Raw genomic sequence first — 22,120 nt, forward strand, 5'->3', positions numbered from 1 at the left:
AATCTCAGCCGTTAACGCCTCTAATCTCATGGCCTACTCTAATTCTAATAGGCTCTCTACACGGATTATTAGTTAAAATAGTTATTTTTTATGGATTTTTAAAAATTAATTGGAAGAAATGCTCGAGTTTTTTAGACACCATGCTGCAGTACGAGACATGATCAGTTATCCTACTGAAGCTAGGAATTCGGACACTCACTTTATCCAATTCCTAGAATGGTTCAAACCGCTTCAGGAATGGGAATCGCTCTTCACCATAATTGAATTTTTCTTTTAGTTATATATATTCTTATATTGAAACCTTTCAAATATTAGTGCATATAATGACAAATATGGATGAATTATAGTACCAAATATGGATGAAGAAAATGATATTACTTAGAAAACATATTACATTTTCTTAAATATCAAATTATAAAAAATTGTAATAGATGACTTCCTTGTATTTTGTAAAAAAAAAAAAAAAAAGAAGTACAAATCATCTATCATCATAAATTGTTCTTGCAAATTCTTACCTTTTAAAATTTATAAATACATTTATATTTTACTATTTTTAAAGTGTTCAATATTTAAATATATTTATTGCATATTAATAGATTTTTCTTTTAGTTACTAATTATGTCAAAATTATTTTATAGATATATTATTTTAAGAAATTATACTTTTTCTAAATAAATTTTGAAATTATATTTTTTTAAAATAAAAATTGTACTTGTATAATAAAATTTTTTGAGTCCGCTAACAATTTCGTCCTCCAATTATTATATTGCCACCACTTAAGTATCTCAATTAAATTAGCCAATGATTTCACCCTCCAATTCCAATTCCAATTCCGTCTAATATTCAGGTCTGACCGTTACTTGCTTCGACAGATATCTGACATGGACACTGACTAGGCACTCAGGGCGTCAAATGTATTATTTTTTAACGTTATTGGCCATAACAATGTTGTTTTAGCCAAGAAATTATTTAAAAAAAACAGTTTTTTTTACATCGATAGGAAGGAGACCAGAAGGGGGCTTCGCCGACTGGCAACCTCCCCCTTGGGCGAGGCCGGTGGGGGCATCACCTATCATCGACGACCTCGCCCGAGGGGGAGGTGGCTGACCGGGGGAGCACCCTGCCAGTCTCCTTCCTCTCAAAGTATAAAAAGATAAATTAGTTTTTTTTAAATAACAAAACGACGTCCATGTTAGATTTTTGTCGAGCCAAGTGACGACATGACCTATGTGTTTGACTTTAAGATTTTCTTGCTATACATGGTCTACCATAATTTTTTTTTATCTTTTTAAATTTTCTAAAAATATAACTATTATTCATAATTTTTTTATATATGTAAATTTTTTAATAAATAAAATAATTATTAGTAAAGAAAAATGCGTAGACATGAAAGAAAAAAGGGTCACTCAGAGAGAAAAAATAGTTCCAGCCAAAAAGAATGAAAGAAAAGAGGGGGGAGAGGAAGATAGGGAGAAAAAAAGAGCTTAAGATGGAAAAAAATAATAATAATAAGTGAATTACTGATTCATTCTTTCATCTAGTGGCTCTCATTTTTTGTTTTATTTCGTTACGACAATTCTGGAAAGTGAATGTTAAACCATAAAACCTTCTCTAATGTAAATAATATATAAATATAGATAATATATAGATAATACATTGTTTTCGTCCAATTGACATGTTACATGTGTTCCTCGACTTAACTTAATCATCATGGTTATTGATCCGTTCATTATCCTATGATTCTAGCCTATACATATGCGTTGCCTTCCATTTAGTTTACTATAAATTTAAGTGAAACTCTCTCTAAAGTGTGAATTTACATTGAAATGCAAGTAACTTATATGATTCATGAGTAAATTACTTGGAATCTAAGTAATTTACTTTCAAGTAATTTTTTCTTAAAGTACATGTAAGTTATCCAAAATATTAATAGTCACTTAATGCGGCAATTTACATAATTTATTTAATTGTATGATTAATAATTCAAAGTGATTGCACCATAATAATTCCCGAAATTAAAGCATCTTTTGAGTAGCAATCACAACAATATTATTAGTTGTAAAGATCCACTGGTTTCACTTTTCTGAATCAAAGCATGGAACGGGTTCTATCACGTTCTGTTATCACGTGGCCCCTTGTAATATCATTCACGCTCGGGCAACCCGAGAGGGCCATTGTGAGCTCGAGCTCGTCCCTAAGCATCTCGATGACCCGTCTCACCCCACACTCCCCTTTCACTGCTAGTCCATAGATAATAGGCCTTCCAATCTGACCATAGCAACATCAAAGAACAAAAGGGATTGTATGTCAAGGAAGCTCAAATATCTTCTGAGTCGTACCTAACCTCTGTTTAAAATGGTATTAGTCGAACTTACGAGTACAGCTTGTGCACCGAGAGCTAACGCCTTGAAAACATCGGTTCCTCGCCTTATTCCTCCATCAACGAGAACGGGAACTTTCCCTTCAACTGCATGGACAACCTATGATATGGAAAGAAGTATCAGTTAGTCTGTGGCTCACAAGAGTTTCGAGCAACGCGCGTCTTAGGTGAAGAAAGCTGTAACAATAGATAATGTCGTGTTTTATTGAAGGGAATGAAAGGAAACAGATCATCATTAATCTTGTTCCTTGACTGTACATGAAGATTTTTTTCCATTCCGTTTTACTGAATGATTCATCAACAAAGACGGAAATGCTTGCATCTGTGGAATGATATATAGACGCAGTTAATTAAAATGCACTTTTACACTGAAACGAACCTCTTCGAGGACGGAAATGGTAGCCGGAGAGTAATCCAGCTGTCGAGCTCCATGGTTAGATACGATTATCCCTGCAACGCCTACTTCCATTGCCTTAATTGCTGCCGAATGATAGTGATAATATCTGAGTAAGGCTACTCATCTAAACTGACTGTAATTGCCGAGAACTGAAAGGGGAAGCGTATTCTTTTCCTAATAGTAATAAAGTTAAAAATGGACCAAGATCTTACCGTCTTCACGAGTAAGTATTCCCTTGATCAGAATTGGCAAGTTTGTGATTGATCTTAGCCATTCAATGTCCTGCAGTGTGATAAAGCACTGACTACTCAAACCACCAATATGATATATAGAGAGTAACAAGTGAACTTTTCAAGAATTGATTAAATGTAGATGAGTCACTTCCACCCAATACAAAGGAAAGAAGGAGCAAATTACTCGATATGATTGAAGATGGTTAGTTATGTAAATCACCTTCCAAGAGAAGGAGGGGTCGAAGGTAGCCTCAGCATAAGCTTGTAAATCTGAACCCTTATCCTGCATAAATTGGACCGAAAGATTACATTCTGATGTTAAAAACATCAAAGTGACATTTGAAGTAATCACGAGCTAAATAAACAATAGTCTTCGATTCACTCACTGAGACGACATCTGTCGGCAATAGACCTTCAAAATTCTTCACCTGAGGTGCTACCATTCTGTAAAACATGCATCGAGAGAGAAAGTATACTATGTTGTAAGCAACCGTGTCCGGTTCTATCAACATTCCTAGAAGAGGGAAAAGAAAATGTATATTTACTTATTCCTAATGTCCGCCTCTCTTCTGCCTAGTCGGGGTGTATCGACAGTGAGCACGATAGCCTTGAACCTGTTTCTTTCAGCTCGCCGCACTACTAGAGCTGATAAATCCCGTCTCTTAAAAATCTGATGGATGAAACACCCTGTAGAATGTCAGTTTGAATGCAGAAAGATCGGGTGTTATTTTTGGAGACAGGAACAAAGCGAACAAAAGAAAAATTGTGTACATTTAGCTGGAAAAACCGGGCAGCATTGCAGCTTGAAGCAACCTCCTCAATGGTGCAAGTAGACCCAAAAGACATAACCTATATCAAACCAAACTTTAGGATATCACTAGCTTCATTCCATTAACGAAAACCGAACCTGCAGCAACTTGTTACCATGATCGTGTTACAAGTAGCAGCGGCTCTAGCAGTAGCAACCTCTCCTGCAAAACCAGTGCAACAACGGTAATGAGGAAACCGGCCATAATCAAATGCAACAACTCTTTCAATAAATTAAGTTTTCGTCTTCCACCTTCCGGATGGGCCAACTTATGCATAGCAGTCGGAGCAATTAAAATTGGGGCGGAGACATGGTGACCGAGTATGGTAGTTGATAAACTGATTCTGCTTACATCAATAAGAACTCTCGGATGAAACCTGAGAGACAACATGAAGAAGAAAACCACAAACCAATGGAAAAGATTAAGTAAACTCCTGTCAAAAGAAAGAACAACTTGTGATTAAGTCAATACAATACGTTATCCTGTGATACGCTTCGATATTTTCGCCAAGTGTATACTGGTCCTCTGCTCCTCCATTGTAAAAGTCATAGTACATCTTCGGAAGGACTTGCCTAGCCAATTCTTGGAACTCTTTCACATTCACTGGTTCCACGGCCATGTTCCCTTTAAAAAAAAAAAAAAGAAGCACAAAAAGTCAATATGGTGAAACTGAAACAGATGGAGAAGCATCAAGTATGAACATGTCTGACCCCAAACACAACAGGAACCTCAAAAGTATAAAAGTCGAATCTGAAACATTCAGCTTTTTCAGATTAATACATCCTAACTTCACAAATTCAACTCCCTATATTGCCACAGTTCGAATTCGGAGTCCATCCCTGCAGGGAATCCATCTGTTTATCTATCGGTATATCTATCTTCTGAGGAGCCATCCCCCGCAGACAATTATATTGGACCATACTAAAGAGAGCAAGCTGATCGCCGTGCTCTTCCCGAAACATTAATTGAACAAAGTCCACGAAGACTGGAAACTGAGAACATATTATTAAGTGATAACCGGCGAAACAGAGAAACTGGTGGAAGAGCCGACCTGAGGAGCTAGAATAAACCTGCAAGATGATCGATTGCTTGGAGAAGAAAAAAAGGATTACGAAAATGATCAAGGTGGCTCAGTGGAGCGAGTACAGTGGGAGGACTTAGCTCTTAGGCTCTTTTGTAAGCTGAGTCCATTCTCACCAAGGAAAGAGAAGGGGTAAAAGAAAAAATATGTATCTGGTTGTCTGAGGCAAATTGAGCTTGGACTGACAGGCGGAATTTAAGGTGTAGGAAACTCGCTGAATGTCAGTATCAGTGAATACGCCGTGAACAGCTTGGTCTCATATATACAAAGACAAAATGTCCGGACAGAGCGGAACATTGGGTGGAAGTGGGTCCACTGAGTTTCCGGTGGATTCTCCCTATAGTAGTAAAAAAGTTACATCCAAAAGATTAAAGAAAAGATTTCAACGTATATAAATAAATCATAATTTCCAGCCAATGGATTAAAGAAAAGGGGAGAGGGAGACAAAAGCATAGGGTTGGCAGTTACAAAAAAGTAGGGTTAATACTACAAAAGGCAAAAAATAAAAGAGAGAGTAGGGTTAATTACCCAAAAAAAATATGAATTTTTTACATTTTATCAATTTTAATATGAACTGTTTTGGACCTAAGAATATATAAATTATCGATTTGATATCAATTGTAACATGACGTTAATTTGAACTAAAATCGCTAACGAATACTATTGACGCCACATGGCTCATTATGATAGGTCAAGTGAGACCCAACAGATTATCTCTAATAAACAAATATTCTTGAAAGTTAAAAAATAAAAATAAAAGGAAAAAGAAAATCGGAGGGGGCAAGGGCTGGGGTGGCAAGTGCTTTAGGCCCCAATTTTAGGCAATATATCCATCATAGATTAAGGCACCTAAAATTAATTTGTCTTGTTTAATTTATAATAGATTTACTTGTTCTTATTGGAGATATTAGTTTATCATATTAGGAAATATAATATTTGAATAAGATTGTATCAATCAATTAGGTTAATTGGTATCATTAGAATTTACTAGTATCGCATTTAGATTTTATGATATTATTTTGATATTATTTCTTTCCTGATCCGATTGTCTCCTGAGCCTATAAATAGGCTAGCAATTCTATGTATTCGATGAGTTAGTGAGTCGGTCTAAATAATAAACTCTCGTGCTTTGACCTCTGGCCACCATATTTCAATATCTCCTTTCTCTCTTCTCATATTATATTTGATTTTCCTCATGGTATCAGAGCAAGTCGGTCAGGACAAGCCCGCTGCAACCACCAATTGAAGTCAACATTTGAAGAGCGTGCATCGATCACGCATATCGCCTAGGTATAAAGAAAGAACGGAGAGCTTTTGTTGGAGTCAAAGAAACTCCATTTTATCATCGCCGTAAAATTTGGTTGTAGATGAAAGTTATTGTTTAATTGCAGATCATGAAATTATGGAGATTAAAATCATGTGCAAGATGAACATTCTGTTGCACTCCATGTTCACCTTGAAAGGGAGTATTGGAAATATTAGTTTATCATATTAGGAAATATAACATTTGAATAAGATTATATCAATCAATTTGGTTAATTGGTATCGTTACGATTTACTAGTATTGCATTTAGATTTTATGATAGTATTTTGATATCATTTCTTTCCTAATTCGATTGCCTCCTGAGCCTATAAATAGGCTAGTAATTCTACTCCCGTGGCTTTGGCCTCTGGCCACCACGTTTCAATATCTCATTTCTCTTTTCTCATATTATATTTGATTTTCTTAATAAGTGTTGGTAACCAAGCCTTATATAAACTCATGGTTATTCTTTTATTTTTTTTCCATGTGGGATTATAATTCCCAACACTTGCTCTCACGTGCAACGTGTGGTCTATTTCTACCTACACGTTGTCACGTGCCCTTAAATATCCGCCCTCAACAACTGACCTCGACCCGAGCTCATCTTTCGTGCTCGGGCAAGGGGGACACTAACATGAGACTCTCTCTTGGTTGTACTCGAATATATTGAGCTTAACGTGGTGTAAGTGCGTACACGTGCGTGGGCGCGCATACGCGTAACCTGTGTTCTGATATCATATTAATAATTCATTGGGCTTATACAAGCTCGGGTCCATATCCACTTAAAAATTCAAGCTGATAAGTGTTGATACCCAAGTCTCATATAAACTCATGGTTTTTTTTTTTTCATGTGGAATTATAATTCCCAACAGTTCTCACAGTAATTAAGGTCCCCTAACATTAACTTACGTAACTTAATATATAATAAATTAAGTTGCTAAACTAGTTTCTAATAAATCTCATTTTTCTTGTTTGTATTGATTAGCCTGCTTTAATTTTGTTTTAGTAGAAGCCTGCTCTAATATAATTAATGTCATATAGTGGGTCTATATATATATAATTTTTGAAATTTTAAATTCTCCCAAAGATTGTGTCTATTAATTCCCCTAACATTCAGATGTATTAAATAGCTTTTTGATATTGTATAAACTAGGCTATTGAACCCTTGAGTTGCACGGATTTTGTAAAAAAAAAAATTATTATGAAATGTTAGATATTAAGACAATTATTAATATTGATTTATATGATTTTATACTTTGTAAACTTTAATAAGACAAATTTCATACCCATGTTAGATAATATTCATTTTAGAGCTCATAAGCAAATAATTCATGTAAAAATTTTTATTGACATTATCTCAATTATCAATCTAGTTTATAAGAAAATAATTATAAATCTAGAAAATGCAAAACTTTTAGCTTTAGTTAATGAAAGAAAGATTAATAATCATAGAGTCTATAAAATTTTAGCATTATGTATTCGCAATTATTATTTTGGTGAATTTGGGGCTGCTTAGAGTAGAGATTTTATAGTTAAATATATGCACATTTTCCAATTAACATAGTTTACCTTATAATATAATTCTAGAAATACACTTAGACTAACTGACTAATATAGCATTGCAATATATTTCTTATATAGAATATGTGATCTATATATATTGATATAATGCGATCGACATAATATATAGCATTGCATTGACTAATATAGCATTGCCTCTCTTTGTTCAACTAGTGCAAGATATATATATAAATTGCTACAATATGAAATTTTTCCTAAATAATAATTAATGTATATAGTTTACTGCATATTTTGTTATATTCTGTTAAGCCATATACAAATAATTATATATTCTACTACATGATTAATGACAAAAAAATCCTTCATACATAATAAGTGATGACATGACAAAACGAGAGACCTCCATTTCTTATTTTTATGATGTATCAGGGTGAGAATTAAATTCATGCTTCGTTTTATATATATATATATAGAGAGAGAGAGAGAGAGAGAGAGAGTATATAGATATAGACATAGATAAGATCACTCTTTCGTCCAACTGACATGTTACATGCGTTCCTTGAAAATAATCCAAACGGGAGATGCGCTGCCTAATGCCAAATGAATCAAAACATGGAACGGGCTCTATCACGTTCTGTCATCACGTGGCTCCTTGTAATATCATTCACGCTCGGGCAGCCCGAGAGGGCCATTGTGAGCTCGAGCTCGTCCCTCAGCATCTCGGTGACCCGTCTCACGCCATACTCCCCTTTCACTGCTAATCCATAGATAATTGGCCTTCCAATCTGACCATAGCAACATCAAAGAACAAAAGGGACTGCATGTCAAGGAAGCTCAAATATCTTCTGAGCCGTACCTAACCTCTTTTTAAAATGGTATTAGTCGAACTTACGAGTACAGCTTGTGCACCAAGAGCTAATGCCTTGAAAACATCGGTTCCCCGCCTTATTCCTCCATCAATGAGAACGGGGACTTTCCCTTGAACTGCATGAACAACCTATGAAATGGAAAGAAGCCTTGAATCAGTTGGTCTATGGCTCGCAAGAGTTTCAAGCAACACGCATCTTAGGTGAAGAAAGCTGTAATAAAAAGATCATGTCGCGTTTCATTCCAAGAGAGGGAAGCAAACGGATCATCATTAATCTTGTTCCTTGATTGTATATGAATATTTTTTTTCCATTCCATTTTACTGAATGATTCATCAACAAAGACAGAAATGCTTGCATCTGTGGAATAATATATACATAAGAGACGCAGGTAATTAAATTGCACTTGTACACTGAAACGAACCTCTTCGAGGACAGAAATGGTAGCTGGAGAATAATCCAGCTGTCGAGCTCCATGGTTAGAAACGATTATCCCAGCAATGCCTACTTCCATTGCCTTAATTGCTGCCAAATGATAGTAATAATATCTGAGTAAGGCTACTCATCTAAACTGACGAGAATTGAAAGGGGAAGCGTATTCTTTTCCTAATAGTAGTAAAGGAAAAAAATGGACCAAGATCTAACCATCTTCACGAGTAAGTATTCCCTTTATCAGAATTGGCAAGTTTGTGATTGATCTTAACCATCCAATGTCCTGCAGTGTGATAAAGCACTGACTACTCAAACCACCAATATGATATATAGAGACCAATAAGTGAACTTTCCAAGAAATGATTAAATGTAGATGAGTCACTTCCACCCAATACAAAGGAAAGAAGGAGCAAATTACTCGATATGATTGAAGATGGTTAGTTATGTAAATCACCTTCCAAGAGAAGGAGGGATCCAAGGTAGCCTCAGCATAAGCTTGAAAATCTGAACCCTTATCCTGCATAAATTGGACCGAAAGATCACATTCTGATGTTAAAAACATCGAAGTGACGTTTGAAGTAATCACAAGCTAAGCAAACAATAATCTTCAATTCACTCACTGAGACGACATCTGTCGGCAATAGACCTTCAAAATTCTTCACCTGAGGTGCTACCATTCTGTAAAACATACACCGAGAGAGATAGTATACTATGTTGTAAGAAACCGTGTCCGGTTCTATCAACATTCCTAGAAGAAGGAAAAGAACATGTATAATTACTTATTCCTAATGTCCGCCTCTCTTCTGCCTAGTCGGGGCGCATCGACAGTGAGCACGATAGCCTTGAACCCGTTTCTTTCAGCTCGCTGCACTACTAGAGCTGATAAATCCCGTCTCTTATAAATCTAATGGATGAAACACCCAGTAGAATGTCAGTTTCAATGCAGAAACATCGCTTGTTGCTTTTGGAGACAGGAGCAAAGCGACCAAAAGAAAAATTGCGTACATATAGCTGGCAAAACCGAACAGCATCGCAACTTGAAGCAACCTCCTCAATGGTGCAAGTAGACCCAAAAGACAAAACCTATATCAAATACAACTTTTAGTATCTCACTAGCTTGAGGACATTAATGAGAATCGAATCTGCAGTGACTTATTACCATGATCGTGTTACAACTAGCAGCAGCTCTAGCAGTAGCAACCTCTCCTGCAAAACCAGTGCAGCAACGGTAATGAGGAAAGCTGCCATAATCAAATGCAGCAACTCTTTCAGGAAATTAAGGTTTCATCTTCTACCTTCGGGATGGGCCAACTTATGCATAGCAGTCGGAGCAATTAAAATGGGGGCGGAGACATGGTGACCGAGTATGGTAGTTGATAAACTGATTCTGCTTACATCAATAAGAACTCTCGGACGAAACCTGAGATTCAACAACACGAAGAAGAAAATTACAAACCAATGGAAAAGATTAAGCAAACTCTTGTCAAAAGAAAGAATGACTTGTAATTAAGTCAATACAGTACGTTATCCTGTGATATGCTTGGATATTTTCATCAAGTGTATACTGGTCCTCGGCTCCTCCACTGTAGAAGTCATAGTACATCTTCGGAAGGACTTGCCTAGCCAATTCTTGGAACTCATTCACATTCACCGGTTCCACGGCCATGTTCCCTTTAAAAATCGACAAGACTAGTCAATCGTGAAACTGGAAAAGATGTGGAAGCATCAAGCATGAACATGTCCTGCCTGAAACATAACAAGAACCTCAATAGTTAAAGAGTCCAAACTGAAACATTCTGCTTTTTAAGGTTTATATCCTAACTTTACATATTCGACTCCCTTTCGCCACAGTTCGAATTCAGAGTAAGTGCCTGCAGAGAATCCGTTTGTTTATCTATCTATCCATATCCCCTGCAGACAATTATGCTGGAACATACTACAAAGAGCAAGCTGATCATCGTGCTCTTCCCGGAACAATAATCTAACAAAGTTCATGAAGACACAACACCTAGAACATATCGTTAAATGAGAGCTAGCCTGGATCAAGAAAACCGGCAGACTTGACCAAAGGAGCTACTGTAAACCTGCGAGAAGATTGATTGCTTAGAGAAGAGGAGAATTACGAAGATGAGCAAGGTGCAGCTCAGTGGAGCGAGTACGGGCACGATGTTACTCGTGGCTCTGATGCGTTTGACAGCTGAGTAAGGGAAATAAAATATCTAGTTGTCTGGCAAATTGAGCTCGTACTAATGGACTTTAAGGTGTTCAGAACTCACTGGATGTCATTATCTGCTGCTACACCGTGAACAACTCGGTCTCGCATGTACAAAGACAAAATGTCCGGACGGCGGTGGAACATTGTGTGGAAGTGGGTCCACCGAGTTCCGGCTGGACCTCCTGTCCTGATCTGCCTTGTGGACCGGAAACTGGCCAAGTCGATTGCTGGGGGAGGTGTCCACGAGATTTGATGTGGAACTTGGACTAGCCAATGTTTTCCCAGCTAGCCGCCAATCAAACAAGACAAAACAACTTTCCGAGATTCATTGCATCAGTCACTATCACTATTTTGAAAGCAAAATGATTGGGGCAGCTACGGCCTTCAATAATTTGACCCCCCGGCCAATAAAATACAATAACAGCAAAAGCTTTTCCAATCTAAACCGGCAGGATAATGATTAGGATTAAGATTGATGATTCTCTAGAGAGGATTAGGATTAGAAGTAGGATTGGAATTGAAGTTTGCATCTCAACTCGATTCGTGCCTATCCTTTTGGACTGGCTCGGTCAGCCAAGATCAATGTGAAACACATGTGAAACGCCATGGAGTTGATTAGGAATGAGAATCTAAGCAGAAAATCAAACTCACAAACATGTCAGGGATTTCATGTATCCCAAATTTCGAGTATCTAATATCTGCAAAAAGACCGACTACAAGTGTTTTCACAGCGAAGCTGTGGAGTAGAAAAATACCACTCCCAGCAGTCGATGTTCATCACATTATGAACAGATCTTTTATCTACATGAAGATTTCACCGACCAAACCCCTGAGGAACGAAAAACTGCTTCTGGGCACAACTATGGAGCAAACATTGCAGATGACTTTGTCAAAATTTCCATGGACTGCGATCAGCTAACTTCCTATCTCTAGTAGAGCCACTTCGCGCGCTTCATTTGACCATTCGGGGACCATCTCTTGCCTTTTCCACACATTCTCTCCTCACTACTCGTACAAGAACTTGCAGTTATCTCCAAAGTGGCACATTCCCTTGTTGAAGTGTCGGCACAACTGCCTCTTATGTGATTCTGCTCGCCCCTGTGTTCCAATCCTCGGATATTGGTTCACGTTCGCCAATGGGTGCCCGTCCCTGTTCTGGATATGAGCAGAATTGCTGGGACAGAGTGTGGGGCTTCCCAAATAGTTATGGCGCAAAACTTGCTTTCTTCCAGGAAAGCTCTGTGAGATCCCAGGATTCTTCCAAGCAGCATGATGATGTTGATCTTGTCCTCCTTGTGGATGCTGCAGAATAATCGGAACTTGAGGACCATGAGCATGTACCGCTCGGTTCCTGACAAGTCCTAATGCTATAGGTGGAATCCTTAGGTCGGAATTAGTAACAAAAGGACCTGCTTTTGGAGCTCGAACAGTATTATTTTTCATTGTGAAGGTGGAACCTGACCGAGCGCAATTGACCTTTTCCTTCTTTTTCATTGCTAACCTGTAATTTTGACAGCAACAGGTCACAAAGGTTACTCATTGAAAAAAGTTTAAAGGGTGTGCTTGGTAAGTTTGTCATACGAATGCCATAGACTTGGTGAGATTAGCGTAACACAAAAGTCGAGGACACCCTCACTGCCACACGAGAAGGAAAGAATACTATTTTCCGAATCATTTCTACCTTCATCAATCCCTTTATATAAGATCAATTTTCGAGAACAGTCCTAACACATCAAAATTAAAAAACAAAATAAAAAGTTCAATCCAGAAAAGAAAAAGAAAAATAGAATCAATTCCAAACCAGGCATTAATATCTTTGTATCTTTCTGCTTTCAATGCTTTCCTCCGTTCCTTCTCCCGTAGTCGTGCTTCCCTATCAGACCTTGCTAAAGAACCTCTAGAGTGCTTTTCCATCAAAAGTTTTTCTCTTTCTGCTTCATCCTCCCATCTCTGAGATCAATAGTGACATCACTGTAAGCAACCAAGTGATAGGCAATACGCACCAGTGCTGAATCTTTAGAAATGTGTACCTGTCTCATAGTGTTGAACCGATAAAGATTTCGACCTTTAATGAACAAAGGATGAAGAGGAGGCAGCGGCTTTTCTCCTTTGCTCCAAAGAACTTCTATCTGACCAAATTATCATAAAATGTAAGAAAAATAAGGAAGTGGTCATACTTCAGAAAATGCACAAACATCTGATCAGCGACAAAAGTCATGAAAGCTAATCGAAAATCTTAACCCCTCACTCTTTACTGGTCAAGTTTAAAGTGGAGATGGACAAACTTGAACTTACTGTGAATGTTTGTTGTTGCTTAGCAGAACCATAGCTTTCCTTGATAATGCGACCTGCGACAATTCTCTTGCCAATTGGTGGACCATTAGCACTCCGTGACGCAAGGTTGAACCTAGTAAAGAGATAAACATGATTATCATCCAAAGACTAGAATTACGGTGGCATTCTCTCTATTTCCAAACACCAGCTCCTCACACCATCAACTCTAAGACATCGAGAAAAACTTACTGATCATGATAAACATTCTGTTGAAACATCACCACATCACCAATGCATGCATCCCTTGCATAAGAAAACCTCTTCATTTTAATGATTATAATGATGGAAAGTGCTGTTCAATCTCTAGATCAGACAATAACTACACTGAAAGAACTTCATCCATCTTTTTCTTATATACAACTTAGCATAACGAGCAGTAATGTCGAAAATTCTTACAAAACTTAACCTGCATAATCAGATTATAGAGCACATTTATAATATTTACAATACTTCAATGCCAGTTCCACACTTAAAAAGTGACCTAATTAATACATGCAGCACCTAAAGAAAGAGTATTCACCTTTACAGTTTATCACAAAGCTAGAGGGTGGATATTTCTTCTCACCTCCACCATTTGTAATTCTGCAAAAGACAGATACCGCAATGAACCACCATAAACTTTTAAACAGTATCAAACAATCACTATGAAGGGGTCATATTACTCTAAGTGCTCCTTCATCCTCTTAATTAGAGTCTCCTTAGTGCCGGTCAATCTTAGCCCGGTCTTCCTCAAGTAAACTTTACATCGGTCTACTTTGAGTTTATCTACATTCCCATCTGCAGGAAGATGTAAAAACAAATAAGCCAATAAAAAACTAGGAATGACATCGGCGTTTCCCAAAATTTATAGTAGAAAAAACCTGCACTAATGCTGTAATGCAGCAAGATAAAAATGCTACAAGCTCTCGCCAAAAGAACTATGAGGTTCCTTGGAACATTTCAAGGTGATCTAAATGCCAGTCATTTTGCCCTAAAACTAAACCTCAGTCTCTTCAGCTATGAATGCTAAATATTACACGTTTTGATCTAATTCTAAACTGATAAACAGATGATTTTTCCTCTAAGCTCCTGCAATGTCATAAACACGCATTTAAACACGGCAATGCTTCCTACTCAAAATTCCGAAGCTCCTTTGAGTTTCTTCAGATATGGCTGCCAAAAGTTACACGTTAACTCTAAACTGATAAAAGCAGATGATTTTTTCTCTAAGCTTCTGCAATGTCATAAAAACGTGCATTTAAACACGGCAATGCTTCCTATTCAACATCCCAAAGCTCCTTTTAGTTTCTTCAGCTATGCCTGCTAAAAATTACACATTTTGATGAAATTCTAAACTAATAAACAGATGATTTTGCCTCTAAGCCCCTGCAATGTCGTCAACCCTCATTTAAACAGGGTTGATGCTTCCTGCTCGAAATGCGGAAGCATAGTAAAAACCCTACTGGTCAACACGTCCTTTTCCATACAATGATCATCCCCAATAGTAAAATTAATAAATACAAAACCAAGTCCGAAATTGAACCCTAAAATCCAAATATCAACGAACCTTCAATGGGTATCTGAACAATCTCGAGAGTTTTCTGGTTTTTCTCGTCAAGCTCCGGAACAATAACCTCAATAGCGTCCCCCTCATCGCTAGAATCCGAATCCTCACAAACTCTTCAAATTTAATCGAAATAAGAAAACCTAAAAATCAGTCCTGCATTGGCAAAACGAATGCTTGAATTGATGTTAAGAAGAGACAGCTTCAGAGAGACAACGGCTGACCGGAGTTTGCCTTTCTTCTTGACTGAGAGGTTGGAGAACCTGGAGTGAGCATCTTCGAGGATGTCGTAGCTCGGACCGAACGGCGCCGATTTAAGAGACGTGATATCTGACAGAGCGCTAGATTAGTTCAGAGAGGTAGCAAAAGGGAGAGAAAATCAACGGTCATATATTTCAAATTTTCCATTTTTGTCCAAAAATTAATATTATCTTGTTCTCTTTTTTTTTCCCTCTTTTTTTTTTTGGCAAGTCTTTTTATCGTAATTCTTTCTTCTCTTTTCCTTCAATTTTATCGCATTCTTTCGAACAATGTAATTAGATAAATCCATTAAGGGGCGTTTGGTTTGTTGATTGTTAAATTATAGGGGAAGTATCACTGAAAAATAAGTCTAGGAATGTTAGATTTTATGAAATATAATATTACTATATTTGTTAAATACGTTATATTACCAAGAAAATATATGGTAATACAATATTACAGTATTTGGATTGAAATATAAATTAACAGGAAAGATATGTAATTTTATAATAATATCACTATTACTAATGATATATATTTGAGTGAACAGTCATTGTATTTGACTCATGAGCCTTCCTTATAATCAAAGAAAATATATATTTCAGTGGACAAATTAAAATTAAAATATGCAAATAACACTTTTTTTACATCGAGAGGAAGAAGATCGGCTGGGGGCTTCCCCGACTGGCCACGTCCCCCTCGGGTGAGGTTGGTGGGGGGCATCACCTATCATCGACGACCTCGCCCAAGTGGGTGGTGGCCGGCTAGGGGAGCCCCCAACATGTCTCCTTTCACTCTCTATTTTCCGACAAAGGGAGAGGAAGGGGAGGAAACTAACTGGCCAAAGGTAAGAGATGCCCCCGCCAACCTCGCTCGAGGGGGAGGTGGGCAGCCGGGGGAGCCCCCCGCCAATCTCCTTCCTCTCAAAGCATAAAACGATAAATTAGTTTTACTAAAAAAATCGCCAAAACAACGTCCATGTCAGATTTCCGTCGAGCTAAGTGACGACATGACCTATGTGTTTGACTTTAAGATTTTCTTGCTATACATGGTCTATGGTAATATTTTTTATCTTTTTAAACTTTCTAAAAAATATAACTATTATTCATAAATTTTTTATATTTGTAAATTTTTTAATAAATAAAATAATTATTAGTAAAGAAAAATGCGTAGACATGAAAGAGAAAAGGGTCACTCAGAGAGAAAAAAGAGTTCCAGCCAAAAAGAACGAAAGAAAAGAGAGAGGGAAGAGGAAGAGAGGCAGAAAAAAAGAGCTTAAGATGGAAAAAAAAATAAAAAATAAGTAAATTACTGATTCATTCTTTCATCTAGCGGCTCTTATTTTTTTTGTTTTATTTCGTTATGACAATTCTGGAAAGCGAATGTTAAACCACAAAACCTTCTCTAATGTAAATAATATGTAAATATAGATAATACATTGTTTTCGTCCAATTGACATGTTACATGTGTTCCTCGAATTAACTTAATCATCATGGTTATTGATCCGTTCATTATCTTACGATTCTAGCCTATACATATGCGCAGCCTTCCATTTAGTTTACTATAAATTTTAGTGAAACTCTCTCTAAAGTGTGAATTTACATTGAAATGCAAGTAACGTATATGATTTATGAGTAAATTACTTGGAATCTAAACTTTCAAGTAATTTTTTCTTAAAGTACATGTAAGTCATCCAAAATATTAATAATTACTTAATGCGGCAATTTGCAAATTTACATAATTTATTTAATTGTATGATGAATAATTCAAAGTGATTGCACCATAATAATTCCCGAAATTAAAGCATCTTTTGAGTAGCGATCACAACAATATTATTAGTTGTAAAGATCCACTGGTTTCACTTTCTGAAGTCCATAGTTTGGTTGGTGACCCCCAAAATGATTGAACGGGAAATGCGTTGCCTAATGCCTAATGAATCAAAGCATGGAGCGGGCTCTATCACGTTCTGTTATCACGTGGCTCCTTGTAATATCATTCACGCTCGCGCAGCCTGAGAGGGCCATTGTGAGCTCGAGCTCGTCCCTAAGCATCTCGATGACCCGTCTCACCCCATACTCCCCTTTCACTGCTAGTCCATAGATAATAGGCCTTCCAATCTGACCATAGCAACATCAAAGAACAAAAGGGATTGTATGTCAAGGAAGCTCAAATATCTTGTGAGTCGTACCTAACCTCTGTTTAAAATGGTATTAGTCGAACTTACGAGTACAGCTTGTGCACCGAGAGCTAACGCCTTGAAAACATCGGTTCCTCGCCTTATTCCTCCATCAACGAGAACGGGAACTTTCCCTTCAACTGCATGGACAACCTATGATATGGAAAGAAGTATCAGTTAGTCTGTGGCTCACAAGAGTTTCGAGCAACGCGCGTCTTAGGTGAAGAAAGCTGTAACAATAGATAATGTCGTGTTTTATTGAAGGGAATGAAAGGAAACAGATCATCATTAATCTTGTTCCTTGACTGTACATGAAGATTTTTTTCCATTCCGTTTTACTGAATGATTCATCAACAAAGACGGAAATGCTTGCATCTGTGGAATGATATATAGACGCAGTTAATTAAAATGCACTTTTACACTGAAACGAACCTCTTCGAGGACGGAAATGGTAGCCGGAGAGTAATCCAGCTGTCGAGCTCCATGGTTAGATACGATTATCCCTGCAACGCCTACTTCCATTGCCTTAATTGCTGCCGAATGATAGTGATAATATCTGAGTAAGGCTACTCATCTAAACTGACTGTAATTGCCGAGAACTGAAAGGGGAAGCGTATTCTTTTCCTAATAGTAATAAAGTTAAAAATGGACCAAGATCTTACCGTCTTCACGAGTAAGTATTCCCTTGATCAGAATTGGCAAGTTTGTGATTGATCTTAGCCATTCAATGTCCTGCAGTGTGATAAAGCACTGACTACTCAAACCACCAATATGATATATAGAGAGTAACAAGTGAACTTTTCAAGAAATTGATTAAATGTAGATGAATCACTTCCACCCAATACAAAGGAAAGAAGGAGCAAATTACTCGATATGATTGAAGATGGTTAGTTATGTAAATCACCTTCCAAGAGAAGGAGGGGTCGAAGGTAGCCTCAGCATAAGCTTGTAAATCTGAACCCTTATCCTGCATAAATTGGACCGAAAGATTACATTCTGATGTTAAAAACATCAAAGTGACATTTGAAGTAATCACGAGCTAAATAAACAATAGTCTTCGATTCACTCACTGAGACGACATCTGTCGGCAATAGACCTTCAAAATTCTTCACCTGAGGTGCTACCATTCTGTAAAACATGCATCGAGAGAGAAAGTATACTATGTTGTAAGCAACCGTGTCCGGTTCTATCAACATTCCTAGAAGAGGGAAAAGAAAATGTATATTTACTTATTCCTAATGTCCGCCTCTCTTCTGCCTAGTCGGGGTGTATCGACAGTGAGCACGATAGCCTTGAACCTGTTTCTTTCAGCTCGCCGCACTACTAGAGCTGATAAATCCCGTCTCTTAAAAATCTGATGGATGAAACACCCTGTAGAATGTCAGTTTGAATGCAGAAAGATCGGGTGTTATTTTTGGAGACAGGAACAAAGCGAACAAAAGAAAAATTGTGTACATTTAGCTGGAAAAACCGGGCAGCATTGCAGCTTGAAGCAACCTCCTCAATGGTGCAAGTAGACCCAAAAGACATAACCTATATCAAACCAAACTTTAGGATATCACTAGCTTCATTCCATTAACGAAAACCGAACCTGCAGCAACTTGTTACCATGATCGTGTTACAAGTAGCAGCGGCTCTAGCAGTAGCAACCTCTCCTGCAAAACCAGTGCAACAACGGTAATGAGGAAACCAGCCACAATCAAATGCAACAACTCTTTCAATAAATTAAGTTTTCGTCTTCCACCTTCCGGATGGGCCAACTTATGCATAGCAGTCGGAGCAATTAAAATTGGGACGGAGACATGGTGACCGAGTATGGTAGTTGATAAACTGATTCTGCTTACATCAATAAGAACTCTCGGACGAAACCTGAGAGACAACATGAAGAAGAAAACCACAAACCAATGGAAAAGATTAAGTAAACTCCTGTCAAAAGAAAGAACAACTTGTGATTAAGTCAATACAATACGTTATCCTGTGATACGCTTCGATATTTTCGCCAAGTGTATACTGGTCCTCTGCTCCTCCATTGTAAAAGTCATAGTACATCTTCGGAAGGACTTGCCTAGCCAATTCTTGGAACTCTTTCACATTCACTGGTTCCACGGCCATGTTCCCTTTAAAAAAAAAAAAAAGAAGCACAAAAAGTCAATATGGTGAAACTGAAACAGATGGAGAAGCATCAAGTATGAACATGTCTGACCCCAAACACAACAGGAACCTCAAAAGTATAAAAGTCGAATCTGAAACATTCAGCTTTTTCAGATTAATACATCCTAACTTCACAAATTCAACTCCCTATATTGCCACAGTTCGAATTCGGAGTCCATCCCTGCAGGGAATCCATCTGTTTATCTATCGGTATATCTATCTTCTGAGGAGCCATCCCCCGCAGACAATTATATTGGACCATACTAAAGAGAGCAAGCTGATCGCCGTGCTCTTCCCGAAACATTAATTGAACAAAGTCCACGAAGACTGGAAACTGAGAACATATTATTAAGTGATAACCGGCGAAACAGAGAAACTGGTGGAAGAGCCGACCTGAGGAGCTAGAATAAACCTGCAAGATGATCGATTGCTTGGAGAAGAAAAAAAGGATTACGAAAATGATCAAGGTGGCTCAGTGGAGCGAGTACAGTGGGAGGACTTAGCTCTTAGGCTCTTTTGTAAGCTGAGTCCATTCTCACCAAGGAAAGAGAAGGGGTAAAAGAAAAAATATGTATCTGGTTGTCTGAGGCAAATTGAGCTTGGACTGACAGGCGGAATTTAAGGTGTAGGAAACTCGCTGAATGTCAGTATCAGTGAATACGCCGTGAACAGCTTGGTCTCATATATACAAAGACAAAATGTCCGGACAGAGCGGAACATTGGGTGGAAGTGGGTCCACTGAGTTTCCGGTGGATTCTCCCTATAGTAGTAAAAAAGTTACATCCAAAAGATTAAAGAAAAGATTTCAACGTATATAAATAAATCATAATTTCCAGCCAATGGATTAAAGAAAAGGGGAGAGGGAGACAAAAGCATAGGGTTGGCAGTTACAAAAAAGTAGGGTTAATACTACAAAAGGCAAAAAATAAAAGAGAGAGTAGGGTTAATTACCCAAAAAAATATGAATTTTTTACATTTTATCAATTTTAATATGAACTGTTTTGGACCTAAGAATATATAAATTATCGATTTGATATCAATTGTAACGTGACGTTAATTTGAACTAAAATCGCTAACGAATACTATTGACGCCACATGGCTCATTATGATAGGTCAAGTGAGACCCAACAGATTATCTCTAATAAACAAATATTCTTGAAAGTTAAAAAATAAAAATAAAAGGAAAAAGAAAATCGGAGGGGCAAGGGCTGGGGTGGCAAGTGCTTTAGGCCCCAATTTTAGGCAATATATCCATCATAGATTAAGGCCCCTAAAATTAATTTGTCTTGTTTAATTTATAATAGATTTACTTGTTCTTATTGGAGATATTAGTTTATCATATTAGGAAATATAATATTTGAATAAGATTGTATCAATCAATTAGGTTAATTGGTATCATTAGAATTTACTAGTATCGCATTTAGATTTTATGATATTATTTTGATATTATTTCTTTCCTGGTCCGATTGTCTCCTGAGCCTATAAATAGGCTAGCAATTCTATGTATTCGATGAGTTAGTGAGTCGGTCTAAATAATAAACTCTCGTGCTTTGACCTGTGGCCACAATATTTCAATATCTCCTTTCTCTCTTCTCATATTATATTTGATTTTCCTCATGGTATCAGAGCAAGTCGGTCAGGACAAGCCCGCTGCAACCACCAATTGAAGTCAACATTTGAAGAGCGTGCATCGATCACGCATATCGCCTAGGTATAAAGAAAGAACGGAGAGCTTTTGTTGGAGTCAAAGAAACTCCATTTTATCATCGCCGTAAAATTTGGTTGTAGATGAAAGTTATTGTTTAATTGCAGATCATGAAATTATGGAGATTAAAATCATGTGCAAGATGAACATTCTGTTGCACTCCATGTTCACCTTGAAAGGGAGTATTGGAAATATTAGTTTATCATATTAGGAAATATAACATTTGAATAAGATTATATCAATCAATTTGGTTAATTGGTATCGTTACGATTTACTAGTATTGCATTTAGATTTTATGATAGTATTTTGATATCATTTCTTTCCTAATTCGATTGCCTCCTGAGCCTATAAATAGGCTAGTAATTCTACTCCCGTGGCTTTGGCCTCTGGCCACCACGTTTCAATATCTCATTTCTCTTTTCTCATATTATATTTGATTTTCTTAATAAGTGTTGGTAACCAAGCCTTATATAAACTCATGGTTATTCTTTCATTTTTTTTCCATGTGGGATTATAATTCCCAACACTTGTCCTCACGTGCAACGTGTGGTCTATTTCTACCTACACGTTGTCACGTGCCCTTAAATATCCGCCCTCAACAACTAACCTCGACCCGAGCTCATCTTTCGTGCTCGGGCAAGGGGGACACTAACATGAGACTCTCTCTTGGTTGTACTCGAATATATTGAGCTTAACGTGGTGTAAGTGCGTACACGTGCGTGGGCGCGCATACG

At 37.4% G+C, this 22,120-nt stretch overlaps 4 protein-coding genes across 11 annotated transcripts; all 4 read right to left on the reverse strand.

Annotated features, from left to right (window-relative positions):
• Positions 1 to 1,941: 1,941 nt before the first annotated feature.
• LOC116210615 (peroxisomal (S)-2-hydroxy-acid oxidase GLO4-like) lies at positions 1,942 to 5,081 on the reverse strand. Of its 2 annotated transcripts, none has more exons than XM_031544555.1 (12): positions 4,890 to 5,081; positions 4,296 to 4,443; positions 4,071 to 4,195; positions 3,935 to 3,981; positions 3,782 to 3,859; positions 3,556 to 3,680; positions 3,397 to 3,454; positions 3,231 to 3,293; positions 2,990 to 3,059; positions 2,760 to 2,860; positions 2,376 to 2,480; positions 1,942 to 2,268 (listed from the first exon to the last, which is right to left on the reverse strand). In XM_031544555.1, the coding sequence occupies exons 2-12, from the start codon at positions 4,436 to 4,438 to the stop codon at positions 2,089 to 2,091; spliced, it is 1,095 nt and encodes a 364-aa protein (XP_031400415.1). In that variant the 5' UTR covers positions 4,439 to 4,443; positions 4,890 to 5,081; the 3' UTR covers positions 1,942 to 2,088. The 2 variants fall into 2 exon arrangements, with proteins under 2 accessions (XP_031400415.1, XP_031400414.1); XM_031544554.1 differs by having other exon boundaries at positions 4,871 to 5,080.
• Positions 5,082 to 8,214: 3,133 nt separating this feature from the next.
• On the reverse strand, positions 8,215 to 11,323 carry LOC116210609 (peroxisomal (S)-2-hydroxy-acid oxidase GLO4-like). 6 transcript variants are annotated; one of them, XM_031544532.1, is made up of 12 exons: positions 11,299 to 11,323; positions 10,546 to 10,693; positions 10,318 to 10,442; positions 10,182 to 10,228; positions 10,028 to 10,105; positions 9,802 to 9,926; positions 9,643 to 9,700; positions 9,477 to 9,539; positions 9,236 to 9,305; positions 9,015 to 9,115; positions 8,617 to 8,721; positions 8,215 to 8,509 (listed from the first exon to the last, which is right to left on the reverse strand). In XM_031544532.1, the coding sequence occupies exons 1-12, from the start codon at positions 11,306 to 11,308 to the stop codon at positions 8,330 to 8,332; spliced, it is 1,110 nt and encodes a 369-aa protein (XP_031400392.1). In that variant the 5' UTR covers positions 11,309 to 11,323; the 3' UTR covers positions 8,215 to 8,329. The 6 variants fall into 6 exon arrangements, with proteins under 6 accessions (XP_031400392.1, XP_031400394.1, XP_031400393.1 ...); XM_031544534.1 differs by lacking the exon at positions 11,299 to 11,323 and adding an exon at positions 11,146 to 11,292; XM_031544533.1 differs by lacking the exon at positions 11,299 to 11,323 and adding an exon at positions 11,146 to 11,292 and having other exon boundaries at positions 10,546 to 10,768.
• A 525-nt stretch (positions 11,324 to 11,848) lies between these two features.
• Positions 11,849 to 16,901, reverse strand: LOC116210616 (zinc finger CCCH domain-containing protein 62-like). The gene is made up of 9 exons (XM_031544557.1): positions 15,339 to 16,901; positions 15,118 to 15,230; positions 14,234 to 14,348; positions 14,092 to 14,153; positions 13,761 to 13,814; positions 13,533 to 13,644; positions 13,268 to 13,366; positions 13,039 to 13,187; positions 11,849 to 12,738 (listed from the first exon to the last, which is right to left on the reverse strand). Exons 5-9 carry the CDS (start codon positions 13,787 to 13,789, stop codon positions 12,243 to 12,245), a joined length of 885 nt encoding a protein of 294 aa, XP_031400417.1. The 5' UTR covers positions 13,790 to 13,814; positions 14,092 to 14,153; positions 14,234 to 14,348; positions 15,118 to 15,230; positions 15,339 to 16,901; the 3' UTR covers positions 11,849 to 12,242.
• Positions 16,902 to 17,078: 177 nt separating this feature from the next.
• Positions 17,079 to 20,276, reverse strand: LOC116210614 (peroxisomal (S)-2-hydroxy-acid oxidase GLO4-like). Of its 2 annotated transcripts, none has more exons than XM_031544553.1 (12): positions 20,094 to 20,276; positions 19,500 to 19,647; positions 19,275 to 19,399; positions 19,139 to 19,185; positions 18,986 to 19,063; positions 18,760 to 18,884; positions 18,601 to 18,658; positions 18,435 to 18,497; positions 18,193 to 18,262; positions 17,963 to 18,063; positions 17,579 to 17,683; positions 17,079 to 17,471 (listed from the first exon to the last, which is right to left on the reverse strand). In XM_031544553.1, exons 2-12 carry the CDS (start codon positions 19,640 to 19,642, stop codon positions 17,292 to 17,294), a joined length of 1,095 nt encoding a protein of 364 aa, XP_031400413.1. In that variant the 5' UTR covers positions 19,643 to 19,647; positions 20,094 to 20,276; the 3' UTR covers positions 17,079 to 17,291. The 2 variants fall into 2 exon arrangements, with proteins under 2 accessions (XP_031400413.1, XP_031400412.1); XM_031544552.1 differs by having other exon boundaries at positions 20,075 to 20,276.
• Positions 20,277 to 22,120: the final 1,844 nt, after the last annotated feature.

This window comes from Punica granatum, chromosome 6, assembly GCF_007655135.1.
Source record: "Punica granatum isolate Tunisia-2019 chromosome 6, ASM765513v2, whole genome shotgun sequence".
Lineage (NCBI taxonomy): Eukaryota > Viridiplantae > Streptophyta > Magnoliopsida > Myrtales > Lythraceae > Punica > Punica granatum.